Below are 17,401 nucleotides of genomic sequence, written 5' to 3' on the forward strand. Positions count from 1 at the left end.
GTGGTGCTGGAGGTGCTGGACGTGAACGACAACGCGCCGGAGGTGTGGGTGACGTCGCTGTCGGTGCCGGTGCCCGAGGACGCGTCGGTGGGGACGGTGGTGGCCCTGCTGAGCGTGTCGGACCGGGACTCGGGGGAGAACGGGCGCGTGCGGTGCTGGGTGTGGCCGGCGTCGCCGTTCGGTCTGGAGGCGACGTTCGCGGGCTCGTACTCGCTGGTGCTGCGCGAGGCGCTGGACCGGGAGCGGGTGTCGGAGTACGAGGTGGAGGTGCGTGCGGAGGACGGCGGGGCGCCGGCGCTGCGCGCCAGCCGCGGGCTGCGGGTGCCGGTGTCGGACGTGAACGACAACGCGCCCGCGTTCGCGCAGGCCGTGTACACGGTGCTGGCGCGGGAGAACAACGCGGCGGGCGCGGAGCTGGCGCGGCTGTGGGCGCGGGACCCGGACGAGGCGGGCAACGGGCGCGTCAGCTACTCGGTGTGGGAGGGCGGCGCGGGCGTGGGCGGCGCGGCCGCGGGGTCGTCGTCGTCGTCGTCGGGCGGCGGGTGGCGGCCGGCGTCGAGCTACGTGTCGGTGGACGCGGAGAGCGGGCGTCTGTGGGCGCTGCAGCCCTTGGACTACGAGGAGCTGCAGGTGCTGCAGTTCGAGGTGCGCGCGGTGGACGCGGGGCAGCCGCCGCTGAGCGGCAACGCCACGGTGCAGCTCTTCGTGCTGGACGAGAACGACAACGCGCCGGCGCTGCTGCCGCCCGCGGGCTCGGCCCCGGAGGCGGGCGCCGTGGCGGCCGAGGCGGCGGCGGCGGCGGCTGTGGGGGCGGGCTCGGCGTCGGGCACGCTGTGGGCGTGGGCGGCGTGGGGGGCGCCGGCGGGGCAGGTGGTGGCCAAGATCCGCGCCGTGGACGCCGACTCGGGCTACAACGCGTGGCTGCGCTACGAGCTGTGGGAGCCGCGGGGCAAGGGCCCGTTCCGCGTGGGGCTCTACAGCGGCGAGGTGAGCACGGCGCGGGCGCTGGACGAGGCGGACGGGCCTCGCCACAGGCTGCTGATCGTCGTGCGCGACCACGGCGAGCCGGCGCGCTCGGCCACGGCCACGCTCAGCGTGTCGCTGCTCGAGGCGGCCGAGGCGGCGCTGGCCGCGGCCGCGGGATCCTCGTCGTCGTCGTCGTCGTCGTCGCTGTCGCGCTCGGCCGTGGGCGTGGAGCTGGGGCCCGGGGCGGCGAGCGCGGCCACCAACGTGTGGCTGGTGGTGGCCATCTGCGCCGTGTCCAGCCTGTTCCTGCTGGCCGTGGTGCTGTACGGGGCGTCGCGCTGGGCGCCGCGGGCGGCCGTGCTCTCGGGGCCCGGCCCCACGACGCTCGTGTGCGCCAGCGAAGTGGGCAGCTGGTCGTACTCGCAGCGCCACAGCCGCAGCCTGTGCGTGGCGGACGGCGCCGCCAAGAGCGACCTCATGGGTTTCAGCCCCAACTTCCCGCCGCCGCCGCCGCCGCCCGGCCCCGCGCCCAAGGACACGCAGCCGGAGTCCTCCGCTCTCCTCGACACGGTCAGTGGCACTGCTTTTTTCTCCTTTGTCTATTCATCGCCTCTTTCCCCTCCCTGCCCAGTCCCTTTCGTCCGCGGTTCAGGTTCTGTTTTGAGCCAAGTTCCGCCCCCGGGGCAATCGATGCTTGTCGAGTGCTTCCGGATATGAGTTCTACCTCTGCATCTGCCGCCGAAGCGACCCGGTTCTTGCTCGTGTACTGGGGTGGTGAGGGTGGTGGAGTGGAAATAAATGCATTAGCGCGCTCTGCAGCACGTATTGTCCATAGGTGTGGGGTTCTGTGCTGGGTGTGAGTTCTCTCGTGGAATGAAATCATTGTCTCTTGCTATAAGAAGTGTCCCGTGGTGTCAGCTTTGCAGAATACCCCCATTCTCTCTGGTGGGTAGAATTTTCTACATGCAGGCTGTGGTGTTCACATTTCCCACAAATTGGTGGACAGTCCTGTGTTTAGTTTTTTTTTCCTAACGAAAATTCTCTTCCTCTTATCTGATTCTGCTCCCTAACTATGTTAATGCTAGGTGAAAATTGGGACTTTATCGTTTTCTCAGTCAACGGAAGGTTAAACTGAAATTTCGTTCTAACACTAGAGACATTATGAAATGGGAAGATGTGGTAAGCCTTTCCTATCATCTGGTCCCAGGGATCTTGTTACTCTGCTTAAAAATATTATCTTCTGAGTGAAGAGTTTTCTCCAAGGGTAAGAGTTAGAAAGTGGAATTTTCTTTTCCTTGGTCCCCTGTTCCCGAGTTCCGAATGCACTTTCCTGGCCAGAGAACTAGTAGGAAATACCATGTAATCTTTTGATGTTGTATCAAAATTCCTACCAACAGCAGCATCACTTCAAAAACCATAGAAATAACCTTTTATGAAAAGAAAGCAAACAAATAATCCAGAGAATAACCCCTATCAACAATACCCAAACCAATTTCTCCAACACAGTCAGTATAATCCATTATGATGTTTTGCTTGTCAGCGTTTTGGTTCTTATCTCAGTGCACGTAATGAGGTGGTGAGGGTCATCTTTGTGCACTGGACTTCTTCTTTTTGTGCACTTGAACCTGGTAGAGATGATGTGTCATGTTGTCACACATGGCTCTGCAAACCCTGCAGAGCATCCCAGGTCAAGATTTTTGCAGTACAAATTCTCTGTGTTGAACTTGTCTGAGCGCTTATGCTATTTGGTACAGTTCTCTTGAAGAACAAAATCTGCATATGGTGATTCCAATTATGTTCTGATCACAGGATCTCTAAGAATTCTGATGTGCAGCTCTGTGCTATTTCCATGTGAGATTGCTAAAAAGGAGCAAAGTGTTCATAATAAATTTCATGCAGGTGGGAAGAGCCTGCTGAAGGCTGTGTAGTTTTGAAGAGTTTCACATGTTCTTTGTGCTGATCATGAGGGAAGGTGCAGAGGTGCCAAGGCCTAGATCCTATGCAGAGTGTGAGTTACAGATGGGACATATTGCTGGAGTTGAGAAATGTTTGATACTTTGGCAGTGATTCCTCGAATGGCATCAAGTAGGGCCTGGACCTGTACGGTGGGGAGGGGGAGTTTGAGTGGGGAAGAGTGTTGCCTCAGGGGAACGGAGATGCTGAGTAGAACATGGTCTGTGTCATTGTGGATGAAGTGGAGAATGTTTGCTTAGGTGTAGAGGTCTCATTTCCAATGGACAGCATAGAGGATGCCAGTGGAAAACATGGAGAAAAAGCCCAGCACACAGAGCTGCTCTTCTGGGATCTTCTCAGGAACTCCAGCAGGTCTGCACATCCTTGAGCGCTGTTGTATTATGTGATGTTACTGCTTATAAAAGTGCCTGCAATACAGGCCTTTAATTGCTTGTCTTTTTTGTGGAAAGTCCAATGACATGGCATTTCGGATACAGCAGGACACATTCCTTTGCTTTCTTCTCGTGTCTGAGAAAGAGCACTCACGCTTTTTTCTACTCTCACATTGGCAACGTGTAACAGTGGATGACATGCAGATGGTGAAATACTGGCAGCGGTCAGGTGGCAGATATATAGACAGTAATCCATTGGTCTTGGGCAAAGTTTTTCCACTCTTTCAAGCTGAGGCTGCTGTTGAGAGATTATCACTAACTTTCAGGTGTCCCTCCTGCTTCCCCGGGGATAGAAGTGCAAAAGGAAGTACTACTCATTGTCCCTGTATTTCAAAGCTCTTGGTGAATGTGAGTATTGTTTTTTCTGTCCAGTATGCTGCAAAATTACAAAATTAGGAGATAATGTCCCTTAAAACCAGTTCTCCTGTTCTGAAAATGTTTCTTTTTCCGGAAGACGACATCAGCGATGCTACAGGTAAGTTGCTTGTACCTGAAGCGGCTGTGTGTGAAAGAAAAGTGTACTTTGGTTCCTGTTCAGCTGTGGTATCTTCATGTTGGAAAAACTGGAATATTGTCTATCCAGACTGAATATTGCCTGGATTGAAATGCCTGTAGGTTTGGAGCACGACTGCCTGCTCTCATTCCTTTCCTGTTGCTGCCTGGCACAGAGTGAGCACGTGGAAGCAAGGACAGATGGAGAAATTACCTTACTGCCTTTCTTGGATTAGATGTCTTTGGAATGCAGCAGATTTTCTCAGTGACAATGCCATGATGTTCACCTGGTGGCTTTTTGTTGGCTGTGCAGGAACATGAGTCATGAAGAGTAACCCTTGATTATATTGGAAGAATACATGAGGTCTATGAGAAGTGCTCGGGTGCTGTGGTTGCTAAGAGTTTTTGCAGCATTCTTGGATGTTTGGTGTGCTGGCCTGTGATGGCTTTGAGAGTGAGAAACTCCCTTGAGTTGTTTGTAATATTTGGTGCACCTTTTAATTACACATCCCTGTAGCTGGGGTTGCTGATTCTGTTCCAGATGGTACAGCAGTGATGGGGAAAAAAAACAAAAGGAAATTGAGGAATTGATGCAAAGAGAAATGATAGCCCTTTCAAAGAGACATTTACATCCTTTATCGCAAAGAAGCTGTAGACATTTGGAAAGTCTTTTCATACAGGTGGAAAATAGGAATAGAGAGATAAGGATGGGAATGGAACAGGAAGTGAAGAAAAAAGAGCAGGAAAGAGAAGATATAGGGAAGGAGAACTACAAAAGGTAAAAGAAAAGTGAAGAGGTAAAGAAAACAGCATAAGGAGATGAAGATGAAAATTAAAAAGAAAGGAAGGAATCCATGCAACTCCGAACCAACTAAGTAAGCAAGCAAGAAAGGACAGAAGACACTATAAAGGACCAGCAATCACCGAGTTTGTCTCTAGACGCTGAACGGAGCTAGTCCCTAACAGCCTCGCCCCTGGTGAGAGCAGTGCTTTCAGAAGCTGATGCTCCGTAATTACCGCTGATCACTCCGGCTTTGATGGTCCCAAAAGGGGCGCTGGAAGCGACTGAATACCTGCCAGCGATGGTGAAGACGAGAGAAAGACGAAGGGACAGGGAAGAAAGAAGACAGAAAAGAATAAAAGAGCAGAAAGAAGAAAAGAGGCAGAAAAGAGAAGAGAAAAGTAAGAACTATTCAATACAGAAAATTGAAGGGAAAAGAAATATATGGAAAGAAATTAAGACGAGGAAGAAGAAGAAACAAATATTTACAAGGAAACAGTAGGCGATTAGAAAAAAAAGAAAAAGAAAAAGAAAGAGGAGCAGCGTACGACGAAACAGCAGAGGAGATGCCATCCGCGGAGCGGCAGCGATGTCGCTGTCGCGTGTGCGGCGGCGGAGCAGCGCACGGTGTCGCTGCAGGCTCAGGAACGGCTCCGTGTGGGCGGCTCCGCCCCGGTGCGGCGGAGAGCCCGGCTGTGAGCGCGGGGGGGCGGCGCGGGCCGGGCAGCAGAGCCGGTGCGTGCGGGCGGCGGCGGGGAGCCGTGCGGGGCCCGGGCCGGGGCCGGCAGCCACAGCGGCGGCGGCGGCGGCGGCGGCGGCCGGGAGGATGGGCGAGCGCTGTTGTGCGGCGGTGCTGCGGGTGCTGGTGCTGCTGCAGGCGGCCTGGGCGCTGGCGGGCGGGCAGGTGCGCTACTCGGTGCCGGAGGAAGCCAAGGCCGGCACGGTGGTGGGCCGTCTGGCGCAGGACCTGGGCCTGGAGGCGGGCGAGGCGGAGGCGCGGCGGCTGCGGCTGGTGGCGCAGGGCCGGCGGGCGAGCGTGGAGGTGAGCGGGGCGAGCGGCGCGCTGCTGGTGAGCTCGCGGCTCGACCGGGAGGAGCTGTGCGGCAAGAGCGCGCCGTGCGCGCTGCGCCTGGAGGTGCTGCTGGAGCGGCCGCTGCGCGTCTTCCATGTGCAGCTGGAGGTCACCGACATCAACGACAATGCCCCCGTCTTCCCCGCCGCCCGCAAAAACCTCAGCATCGCGGAATTCACCACTCTGCCGGGGTCTCGTTTCCCGCTGGAGGGCGCGTCGGATGCGGATATCGGAGCGAATGCGCAGCTCTCCTATACACTCAGTCCCAGCGAGCATTTTAGAATAGAGGAAGAAAACAGTAACTCTCGGAGTAAATCCCTGTTTCTGGTACTCGCAAAGTCTTTAGACCGCGAGGCGATTCCCGTGCACCGGTTGGTGCTGACAGCGAGTGACGGGGGCCGGCCGTCTCTGACGGGCACCATGGAGCTGGTGATCCTGGTGGTGGATGCGAATGACAACGCGCCCCAGTTCAACCAGTCGGTGTATAATGTACATTTGTCTGAGGACGCTATACAAGGCACGCTCGTGGCACAGATGAACGCCACGGACCTGGACGAAGGAAGTAACAGAGATGTGAAATATGAAATCGATACTGTTGTTCCCCCCTCTTCCTCAGATTTATTCAGCATTGATGATAACACTGGGGAGATCAGACTGACGGGCGCCCTGGACTTCGAGGTAGTTAATTTATACGACCTAAATGTCAAGGCGACAGATAAAGGGACGCCCTCGCTGTCGGGTCACTGCAAGGTGGTGCTGGAGGTGCTGGACGTGAACGACAACGCGCCGGAGGTGTGGGTCTTGTTCGCCTCTCGCTCTTTCTTTCTCCGTCTCTTATTTCTCTCTCCCGCAGCCTGGGTAATTCTCGCTTTTAGCGAGGCTCCCACCCCCCCGCAGCCTGAGGGCAGTGAGTGTTTAAGGATCTTAAAGGCACATTCCCATCACTTGCCTTCTTCCCTAATTTTGCAATTTCTTGGTGTGTGGAAGGAGAAATAAGGTATTATGGCACCGCAGAATATTTACCATCCATAGCTGAGTCTTGCTGCGCTGGGCAGGTGTTTTACCCAGGAATGAAATCTCTGCCTATTGCAGTGAGAGGTGCCCAGAGTGGCAATCTTTACAGGCAATTTTCTCACTTTTTTGCATGACGGGTTTCAATATCAGCTTGGTGCAGGAATACAAGACAAGCTGGGGTGGTGACAGACCCCCATTCACTTTGTATTGACTTATGCCTTTGGTGGCTTCTGACCACGTTGGTATTAAGTCTGGGTTATTATTGAAAACTGTCCTCTTTCATTTTCCTTGCCTGCTAGGTAACACAAAACTACACTTGGGACTTCATGTATTTGACTCCTTGTGGAAACAACAATTCTGCACTTAGGTTCCATCATCAGGCTCATTCAGAAAGTAGGAAAGGCAGTATGGACTTTACTATCAACTTTGTCCTTGTATTTTTTTTCCTTTCTGTAAAGGAAGGAAACTGTAGCATGTTTACTGAAGTGAGTGTGGCAGTGGCAGAGTTAGGCCCAGGTTTTTTTTTTTTTTATGTGATCGTGAGCAGAAGAGCTGCCTGAGGAAGGTGGGATTCATTGAGAAGACCATGGGCCATGTCTTAAGACAAGAATGAGTCATGATGTGGTTGAGACCTCATGTCCCAGAGTGATGAACGAAGGATACCTAGAGAAAACTGTGAGGCAGGATGGGCACAGAGTGCTTCTGCCTGCCATCCTTTGCAAGACTCTAAGGTTCTGGAGCTGGAGGCCTTGTGGACCTTGAGATGCTGTGTGATATTGAAATGGCCACAAAGTCCTTTGAGGTGATGAAGTCCTCCCAAAACAGAAAGAGATTTGTGCTGATACATCATTACTGTATAGAATGTGTTGGTAAGAGGAAATGCAATGCTGAAAATTGTTTGATGAACCACATCCCTTTTATTTTGAGGAAGGCATTGTGGGAGGGTAGGACTTCAGCATGCTGGAGTCCTTGTGTAGGGGTGCACGTCTATAGCAGCTTCCTCAGCTGCTGATTTTGCCATGGTGGTTCCTTGCTGCTTGTCAAGTGGGATTTGCAAGAGGATGTGATGAGGAAGAGAGTATAATCTGTGTGTGCCTCATCTCTCCTGCTTGAGCACTTGCAGGGTCAGCCTCAGTAGAAATGGAGTGTTGCCTCATCGTGCTTAACCCTGATACCTGCATGGCCACACAACACCCTGCACAGCAGCCCAGCCCTGATGTTATCATAGAAATTCTCCCACAGTTTTACTGTGCTTGTGCATCAGCATTTGGTGTTGTTCTCTCAAAATAAAATGAATCTGGGTCAGGATCAAAGCTGTCACTCTGATCACAGAATTTTAAACATCTCTAATGTGTAGGTCTGTGGTGTTTCCATCTGAGATTGCTGAAAAGTGTTTCACATATAGGGTGAATTTCACATAGTCTGCCAGAAATGCTGTGGCTTTGCATCCCTTAATAAGTTCTTTGTGCAAATTGTGAGGGAAGGTGGGGATGTGCAAAGGCCTGGATCATGCTCAGAGTGGATTTTATCACTGGGGAAAGCTGGTTTGGTGGGGCAGTTTGGCTGCTGCAGCTGTAATCCTCTAAGTGGCATGGAGTACTGCTTGGGCCCTCTGTCATGGGGAGGGGACTTTGAGTGGAGAAGTTTCTTTACTGAGGAAACGGAGATGCTGTGTAGCATAAGCACTATCACTGGGGGAGAAAAGCTCCAGCTGCTTGGCTGGAGATTCATTTCCCAGAGCTTGGGATAGAGGATTCCACTGGAAAACTTTGTGAAGACACCTGTCACCCTGGTTTGCTTGACTGGGATCCTCTCAGGTCCTTCTGAAGTCCTGTGTGTATCCTTGGTATTCTCCATGCTCTTCTGGCCATACACATCTTCCATACAAAACTTGGATCACTTGCTTTCGAAAATATGGTGTTGGTGAAACAGCAACTTTCCCAAATATCAGTCTTGCTTGGCCAGCCTTCTCTGAAGCTCTCCTTGTTTACATCTCTGCTCTTGTCTTGATAGGGAGTGGGAAAACTTCTGTCCATAACCAAGAAGGTGTCCAACCTGGCATTTTGATAGAGGTGGAATAGGACCTTCTAGTTTTCTTCTCTCCTTTTACCAAAACATTCCATCTTTTTTATTTTTTTCTTCTTTTGCACTGGCCATGTGTTGGTAACAGTGAATGAAACACAGACTGCTGAATTTTGGTGGCTGTCAGGTAGCAGAGTTTCCAGCGGCTAACTATCAGTATGAGGGATGGATTTTCCAGTCTTCTAAGCTGAGGTTGATGTTGGGAGAATGTCCTGAGATTTGCAGAGTCTCTCCTACTTTGCATGTGATAGAAGTGCATGAAGGAGCATTCTGCTCTGTTCAGTGATTTAGTGACTTTTGCAGAATGTGGGTCATTTTTTCCTATTCATCTCCCCCAGAAATCTCTGAAAACATGAAAAGAAAATATCCTTCAGAACCAATTCCCTCCCCTGAAAGTAAATATTTTCTGAAGAAGGAGCTAGAGTTGCTTCAGGTAAGTTCCTGCTACCTAAAGAAGACGAGTCTGAAATACAGTTGTACCTTTATACATCTTTAGTCACGGTATCTTCATTTTTGATTTACCAAATGTGCCTGGATTTGGAGTTGGACTTGATGATCCTTATAGGTGCCTTCAAGTTTGAAATATTCTGTGATTCCTTCACTGGATCAGCAGAGCACCACTGCCTCCTCTCATTCCTATCTTCTTTCTCCAGACTTGGCATGAGCAAATAACAGCAAGCACGGATGGAGGGACCCTAACATATTTCTCAGAGTGGATGTGTTGGGAGTTGAGGATGCGTTCTCAGAGAGATTGACACAGATAAAACGATTATGTTGCCTTTACCCTGTGGATCAGGTTACACAGAGACATTCCACTGGGAATATGCTGCTGGGGATGAACGTTCTTGCTGTGTGTTTCTGACTGTGCTGGCCTGCCTGAAATATGAAGCCAGAAATTTACATTCAGCATGCAGGTGGCAAATGAGGCCTGAAGAACAGTTCTTCATCAGAGTATATGGAATGTTTGGAAGCTGTGGTTGCTCCATTTTTTTTTTTTTTTTCAGCATGCAGGAAGGATTGGTGTGCTGGGCCTTGATGGCTTTGAGTTCCTGAAGAAGATTCACTGGGTTGTTTGTGCTTAGTCAAGTCTGTTTACACTAATGTCAAACAAAGTACCTAGGGATTAGGCCTGTGTTTCAGAGGGCTGTGAATTCTCTCCCTTGAGAGGATGGGGCCTGAAGGGTGTGGTTTCCTTCCAGAAGGTGAGGTGAAAGAGCACTCTGTCAGTGTGGCAGAGATTTGAAGTGAGCAGGAGGCTTCTTTCTTGAGTGGAGAGATGAAAAATGACACCAGCGAGGAATGAGAACTGTCACCAATGACATGTTTGTGCTTCATGGGAGGGTGAAGTAATGGAAAAATAAATTGGTAATGGAGATAAAGAAGAGGAGTATGTGTGTGCAGAAGGAAGGAAGGACGGAAGGACGGAAGGAAGGAAGGAAGGAAGGAAGGACGAATTTATTGGTACGTCACTGTATTCTCACTGTACACAGAAAAGGAGGAGAACAAGAAAGGAGGACATAAAAGGACTGAGAGAAGAGAAAGACAGAAGATACTATAAATGAATTATACAAGAAGGTAATTAAGAATGGGAGATGAGAAAGAGGAGAAAGAAAACAACAGCAAAGGAGATGAGCAGCTCGCAAGGACCTTACCTCTAATATCTGGGCGAAGCTGGTTGTCAAGGCCCCTGCCTCGATTACAATAGCCGCGGTCCGACGCTAATCCCGCGTAAATCGAGTTCGTGGATCCGGCTTGTTATTCCTGCTGTCTGCCTCCGGAAGGTTCTTGCGAGTTACCAGACGGCGTAAGGAAGAGGGAACAGAAAAAAAAAAAAACCCAAAACAAACAAAAACCCCAAATAATAAAATGAAAGACGAGCAGGGTTGGAAGAGAAAAAGCAGAGGAGACAGCCAAGCCATGACGGAGTGGAGGCATGGCAGATGCTGTCGCTGTCGCGTGTGCGGCGGCGGAGCAGCGCACGGTGTCGCTGCAGGCTCAGGAACGGCTCCGTGTGGGCGGCTCCGCCCCGGTGCGGCGGAGAGCCCGGCTGTGAGCGCGGGGGGGCGGCGCGGGCCGGGCAGCAGAGCCGGTGCGTGCGGGCGGCGGCGGGGAGCCGTGCGGGGCCCGGGCCGGGGCCGGCAGCCACAGCGGCGGCGGCGGCGGCGGCGGCGGCCGGGAGGATGGGCGAGCGCTGTTGTGCGGCGGTGCTGCGGGTGCTGGTGCTGCTGCAGGCGGCCTGGGCGCTGGCGGGCGGGCAGGTGCGCTACTCGGTGCCGGAGGAAGCCAAGGCCGGCACGGTGGTGGGCCGTCTGGCGCAGGACCTGGGCCTGGAGGCGGGCGAGGCGGAGGCGCGGCGGCTGCGGCTGGTGGCGCAGGGCCGGCGGGCGAGCGTGGAGGTGAGCGGGGCGAGCGGCGCGCTGCTGGTGAGCTCGCGGCTCGACCGGGAGGAGCTGTGCGGCAAGAGCGCGCCGTGCGCGCTGCGCCTGGAGGTGCTGCTGGAGCGGCCGCTGCGCGTCTTCCATGTGCAGCTGGAGGTCACCGACATCAACGACAATGCCCCCGTCTTCCCCGCCGCCCGCAAAAACCTCAGCATCGCGGAATCGTCTGTGCCGGGGTCTCGTTTCCCGCTGGAGGGCGCGTCGGATGCGGATATCGGAGCGAATGCTCCGGAACGGCTCCGTGTGGGCGGCTCCGCCCCGGTGCGGCGGAGAGCCCGGCTGTGAGCGCGGGGGGGCGGCGCGGGCCGGGCAGCAGAGCCGGTGCGTGCGGGCGGCGGCGGGGAGCCGTGCGGGGCCCGGGCCGGGGCCGGCAGCCACAGCGGCGGCGGCGGCGGCGGCAGGGAGGATGGGCGAGCGCTGTTGTGCGGCGGTGCTGCGGGTGCTGGTGCTGCTGCAGGCGGCCTGGGCGCTGGCGGGCGGGCAGGTGCGCTACTCGGTGCCGGAGGAAGCCAAGGCCGGCACGGTGGTGGGCCGTCTGGCGCAGGACCTGGGCCTGGAGGCGGGCGAGGCGGAGGCGCGGCGGCTGCGGCTGGTGGCGCAGGGCCGGCGGGCGAGCGTGGAGGTGAGCGGGGCGAGCGGCGCGCTGCTGGTGAGCTCGCGGCTCGACCGGGAGGAGCTGTGCGGCAAGAGCGCGCCGTGCGCGCTGCGCCTGGAGGTGCTGCTGGAGCGGCCGCTGCGCGTCTTCCATGTGCAGCTGGAGGTCACCGACATCAACGACAATGCCCCCGTCTTCCCCGCCGCCCGCAAAAACCTCAGCATCGCGGAATTGTCTGTGCCGGGGTCTCGTTTCCCGCTGGAGGGCGCGTCGGATGCGGATATCGGAGCGAATGCGCAGCTCTCCTACACACTCAGCCCCAGCGAATATTTTACACTCGATGTTAAATCGTCTGATGAAAACAGGAAGTCTCTGTTTCTGGTACTCGCAAGGTCTTTGGACCGCGAGACGATTCCCGTGCACCGGTTGGTGCTGACGGCGAGTGACGGGGGCCGGCCGTCTCTGACGGGGACCATGGATCTTGTGATCTCGGTGGTGGATGCGAACGACAACGCGCCCCAGTTTAACCAGTCTGTGTATAAAGTGCAGCTGCCGGAGAACGCTACAGAGGGGACACTCATAGCACGTGTGAATGCCACGGATCCTGACGAAGGAAGCAATAAGCAGTTTTCTTACAGCATCTTGAGTTCGACTCCTATCGGTAAAAAAGAACTCTTTACCATTGACACCAAGACGGGCGACATCAGACTGAAGGGTACTTTGGACTTCGAAGGCGTTAGTTTACATGAATTGCAAATCGAAGCCACAGACAAAGGGACACCCCCGCTATCGGGTCACTGCAGCGTGGAACTGAAGGTGCTGGACGTGAACGACAACGCGCCGGAGGTGTGGGTTCTTGCTCTCTCCCCTCTCACCCGCCTCCTCGACAGTTTTTGCCTGGAGCCGAGCTCAGCCCTCGCGGCGCATGGGCGGTCTGTGTTTCGTGGTCGTTTATCCTCTGAGTGCTGGTTGTATTATCCCTCATCTTCTGTGGCTGTAGTGTTTTGCATCCCAGCGGATTTTTTATGCCGCTGTGATCTTCTCTCTTCCTCTTTCCCTGTTAAGAAAGGGAGCTCTGCAAAATATTTAAATCTTGCTGCCCTCGGTGCGAAGTTGAATGAAATACCTTTTTTAGTCTAATGAGTCTGGGCTTTTTGATGGTACTGAGAGTGAAATTCATATATATGTCACTATCTTCTCTCTTTTGTAATTTTAGTACCTTCAGTGGCTTTTGCAGAATCAGTCGCAATCTCTCTTGAAGCCACATCTTTTTCTTGTCTATTCAGCTTTGCAGTCCCCTGCAGTGAAAATATTTTGCCAGTTTCCTTCAGAGTAACCAACTCTTTCTGCATTTCTTTTCTGCAGACCTCTATTTGAACTCTGCTCCATAGGGTGATACCTCCTGTAATCTTTGATACATCACTGTCTGTGACTTTCTGAGATCCCCTAATGAGTTATTAAATGGAACAATTTTTGATAAAGATTTCTGCCTGACTGCAGTGATTGCCTTATCTTGCTGGTGTTATCAGGTCTGGTTTTCTTCCATCTGTGGCATTAATCAGAAGTCTGAGTGCCTCTTTCAGTCTTTCATTTTCAATGGAGTATCTTCACTTTCCTACATTTCCTTGTTTTGCAAGTGGAGCATTTCTAATTAATTTCTGGCTTTTGACTGCTGTGAATTGCTGATTTCCAGTCTTTTCTTACTCAGAAGTCCGTCCTTTTCTTTGATTCACCTTTGAAACAGAAATCTATATATAAAGTTCCTGCGTCTTCACCATGCATGGCATATATTAGTTTGTGAAGTACTACAGAATTATTATGGACATGAAAAGACAGATGCATTTCACAGTTCCCCCTTCTAAGTATGACTGAAATGCTCTTTCTAATGTAAGGTACTTAATTGCAGAAAAAACACAAACAAAAGTAGATGTCAAAATGTGCACCTGTAGTGCTAGACTGAGCAAAACATATCGGTAGAGGACTTGGTTTTAGTGGATTAAAGTATTTGTAGGTGCACCTCAGTTTGGTTTCTGACTTGGGTAGTCCCATGTACACAGCAGTCATAGGCATTGTATTTCTAGGATGTTGTGGGGTTTTAACATTATCTTATTTGTGATTACTTAATTTAATTTTGTTTTTCCCTTCCCTGAGAATAGTTTTTAAAATAAACTGATTTTTTTTTGTCTCATTGTATGCTTGCCTTATGATAATCATGTGAATACGAAGATGGATGATGCTTGAAACTCCCGATTTCCAGAGAGTGATTTAGCTTGATTGTATCAGGAGATGTGTTGGCAATTGTGAGTGAAAGCCATGCTGCCAAATAATGGTCTTTTATTTCAGAGTCTGTGCCGTTTGCCATCACTGTGGTTCACTGTCTTGTAGTCTCTTAAGGTCAGTATACTTCGAGAGAGAGCTTGTGAGGCTTTAGGTTTCCTTTATTTCTGCCTTCACAGAAACGGATACAGAAATGTTTGCAATACAGCAGGGATTTGAGAGGATGGAAAAAAAAAACTGTTTTATTTTTCAGCCCTGCTTCCCTGAAATTTTGAACGGTGATCCTTGAACACAGGACTGACAATGGAGACCTAGAAATAAATCAAGACAACAGTTAGAACAGCAACAGCTGTAATTAAAAGTATCTGTTGACAGACCTACATGGACCTTTTTAGCATTTTGTATGTTCCTTTTTTGTTGTTGTTTTTTACCTTTGGGTGCGTGCATCGTTGATTCTTCCTGTGGTAGAACCAGCAACTCACTAATCTGTGAAATTCCCTGGTTTATGTTACTGCCTGGCCTACAGGGCAGGGCAGCAGAAAGTGCTGTAGCTGTGTAGAGAAGAGGCTCTGGTGTATTTATGCCAGTAGATGAGGTGGGAGCCTGGGAACCTGTTATGAGATGAACTGTGCCTTCCCAGAACAGTGGTGCAAGCCTTTTATCTCATCTTCAGTTGTGTTGTGGTTGAATCTGCTATGTCCTGCAGCAGCTCATCTCCATCAGTAATGGGCACATGGCTTTGCTGTAGTGTGAGTTTCTACCTGCCTAAAAAATGACAACCAAAACCTTGATCTTCATTGTGCAGTACACTTGGGCGATAAAACTTAGAGAAAATACTGATACATAAAGATGAGAGAATTCAGGTTCCCTGAGCTACTTAACCCTTCTGAGAGGATTTCTGCTCTGTCAGAATGTTTAGAGAGTAGAGTTAGGGAGTCTCTGAGGGAATTGAAAGCCTTTGGAATTGGTATTTGCTGATGCTTTACTCGGTTGGAAATACACTTCGGAAGGCAAAACAATTCTGCTATGGACAGACACAGGTACTCTTTGTCATATGATGGGTGTACTGGATTATTTAATCTACAAAAAAATCAAGGAGACTGTGTGGAATGTCTCAGCTACATCCCTGTCACCAAGCCATGAAAAGGTAAGCAATTTCTATTAGTTTCTAGCATTTCTGGACTAGACCAAGTACATTTCATGTGAATCTATGTCTTCTGAAGACCTGAGTGCTTTCTACAGATGGAAGATCGAGGATACAGTCTTCTTCAGTAGAGGAACCAGCTGAAGTATCTTCTGGAAGAAAACATAAATGAGAAAATTGAATTATTACTCCTCAGGCATAAGAGAAGATGAAGTCCGGAGATAAGAAGCGGGGTAGGCTTTATGCAGTGAAGATATTCCTAGGTATGACTCCTGGGTTAATATGGGCGTTCCATTATATGTACATTTTGGCAAGAGTGCTTCTAAATTAAAGTGTCTTAAGGAAGGAAAAGAGGAGGAGAGAAAGAGGAGACAAAAGGACCAACTATTACCGCTGCGGTGGAAGGCAGTGTTCCGAAGAGAAATCTCGGAGCGCGTCGGCCGAGCGGGGGGAGCCACGGCAGGTCCGTCCCCGCACGGAGCCGCAGCGGGAGGAGGGCAGCAGGCGGCGGCTCACGGAAGGAGCCGCGGTCGGACACCAGATGCCGCTGTTGGCCGCGAAGGCGCCGTGAGCCACGGAAGGGCGGCAGCTCCTCCCTGAGCCTCAGTCACGGTGCCGTCAGCCGGAGGAAGGATGCGGCGGACCGGCCCGGGCGGGGCGCCGAGAAAGCGGAGCAGCGTGCCGCTTGTCCCAGGGAGACCCTAAGGCGGAGGACGGGGGAGTGGCGAGGAGCCTTTTAGAGCCAGGGAAGGCACCGAGAGCGGCGGCGATGCGGTGGGGGCCAGTGTTGCGGGTGCTGGTGCTGCTGCAGGCGGCCTGGGCGCTGGCGGGCGGGCAGGTGCGCTACTCGGTGCCGGAGGAAGCCAAGGCCGGCACGGTGGTGGGCCGTCTGGCGCAGGACCTGGGCCTGGAGGCGGGCGAGGCGGAGGCGCGGCGGCTGCGGCTGGTGGCGCAGGGCCGGCGGGCGAGCGTGGAGGTGAGCGGGGCGAGCGGCGCGCTGCTGGTGAGCTCGCGGCTCGACCGGGAGGAGCTGTGCGGCAAGAGCGCGCCGTGCGCGCTGCGCCTGGAGGTGCTGCTGGAGCGGCCGCTGCGCGTCTTCCATGTGCAGCTGGAGGTCACCGACATCAACGACAATGCCCCCGTGTTCCGTGTGGACGAAGAAGCCTTTAACATCGCGGAATCGTCTGTGCCGGGGTCTCGTTTCCCGCTGGAGGGCGCGTCGGATGCGGATATCGGAGCGAATGCGCAGCTCTCCTACACACTCAGCCCCAGCGAGTATTTCAGTCTTGATCATCTGGGGAATAATGACCAGAGTGCGTCTTTGGGTCTTATTTTAACGAAATCTCTGGACCGCGAGACGATTCCCGTGCACCGGTTGGTGCTGACGGCGAGTGACGGGGGCCGGCCGTCTCTGACAGGCACCATGGAGCTGGTGATCTCGGTGCTGGATGCGAACGACAACGCGCCCCAGTTCAACCAGTCTGTGTATAAAGTTAAAATCCTAGAAGGTTCAGAGCTCGGGACTCTGTTAGTCACGCTTAGCGCCACGGATCCTGACGAAGGGATCAACAGTGATATTATGTATTTATTTAGTAGACGTGTTAGTACAAAAGTTAAAGAAATGTTCACTATCGACGAAAACAAAGGAGAAATAAGACTTCAAGGCAAATTAGACTATGAAGAAACCCATAGTTACGAGATCCCTGTTGAAGCAAGGGACAAAGGCTCCCCTCCGCTTTCGGGTCACTGCAAGGTGGTGCTGGAGGTGCTGGACGTGAACGACAACCGGTTCTGCTGCAGAAAACGGTTCTGCTGGGACGGGGCCGTCTCTCTCCCCTCTTGCTTCAAGCGTGGTAAGAGTCTTCAAAAACTTACATTTTTGTTTCTCTCTTTTTGGTAGTACTATTTACTCAATACATGGATCCTCGATGTATTAAAACACTTTTTCTGTGATAAGAGTTTAGATCGATGTCCTAGCTTTTCAGTCTGTTGCATTCAGACTTGATGTGCCTTATTTGGAAATTTCATTTGCTGTATACATGATTGCTCCTCAAAATTTCCGTGTTTTCTTCTTTCACTTTAAAAATCTTATCTTGCACTGGACGATATATTATTATTTGGGTTTGCAATTTTTG

At 52.4% G+C, this 17,401-nt stretch overlaps 4 protein-coding genes across 4 annotated transcripts in view; all 4 read left to right on the top strand.

Moving 5' to 3' along the window:
• Window positions 1-1,683, top strand: part of LOC121363928 (protocadherin alpha-4-like) — a 3,009-nt gene extending 1,326 nt beyond the window's left edge. The window contains exon 2 of the mRNA XM_041486715.1: window positions 1-1,683. Coding sequence (XP_041342649.1) covers window positions 1-1,683 — 1,683 coding nt within the window.
• A 3,650-nt stretch (window positions 1,684-5,333) lies between these two features.
• On the top strand, window positions 5,334-10,620 carry LOC121364946 (protocadherin alpha-13-like). The gene is made up of 2 exons (XM_041488729.1): window positions 5,334-6,508; window positions 10,594-10,620. The coding sequence occupies exons 1-2, from the start codon at window positions 5,471-5,473 to the stop codon at window positions 10,618-10,620; spliced, it is 1,065 nt and encodes a 354-aa protein (XP_041344663.1). The 5' UTR covers window positions 5,334-5,470.
• LOC121364952 (protocadherin alpha-4-like) lies at window positions 10,288-11,472 on the top strand (the record flags this gene model as incomplete). Its single annotated transcript, XM_041488743.1, has 1 exon — window positions 10,288-11,472. A coding segment is annotated over exon 1 (720 nt), but the record flags the coding sequence as incomplete, so codon positions are not given.
• Window positions 11,473-11,491: 19 nt separating this feature from the next.
• Window positions 11,492-15,837, top strand: LOC121364961 (protocadherin alpha-13-like). Its single transcript, XM_041488755.1, has 2 exons — window positions 11,492-12,777; window positions 15,600-15,837. The coding sequence occupies exons 1-2, from the start codon at window positions 11,657-11,659 to the stop codon at window positions 15,835-15,837; spliced, it is 1,359 nt and encodes a 452-aa protein (XP_041344689.1). The 5' UTR covers window positions 11,492-11,656.
• The last annotated feature ends 1,564 nt before the right edge of the window (window positions 15,838-17,401 follow it).

Source organism: Pyrgilauda ruficollis, unplaced genomic scaffold (assembly GCF_017590135.1).
Source record: "Pyrgilauda ruficollis isolate IOZ18807 unplaced genomic scaffold, ASM1759013v1 scaffold12, whole genome shotgun sequence".
Lineage (NCBI taxonomy): Eukaryota > Metazoa > Chordata > Aves > Passeriformes > Passeridae > Pyrgilauda > Pyrgilauda ruficollis.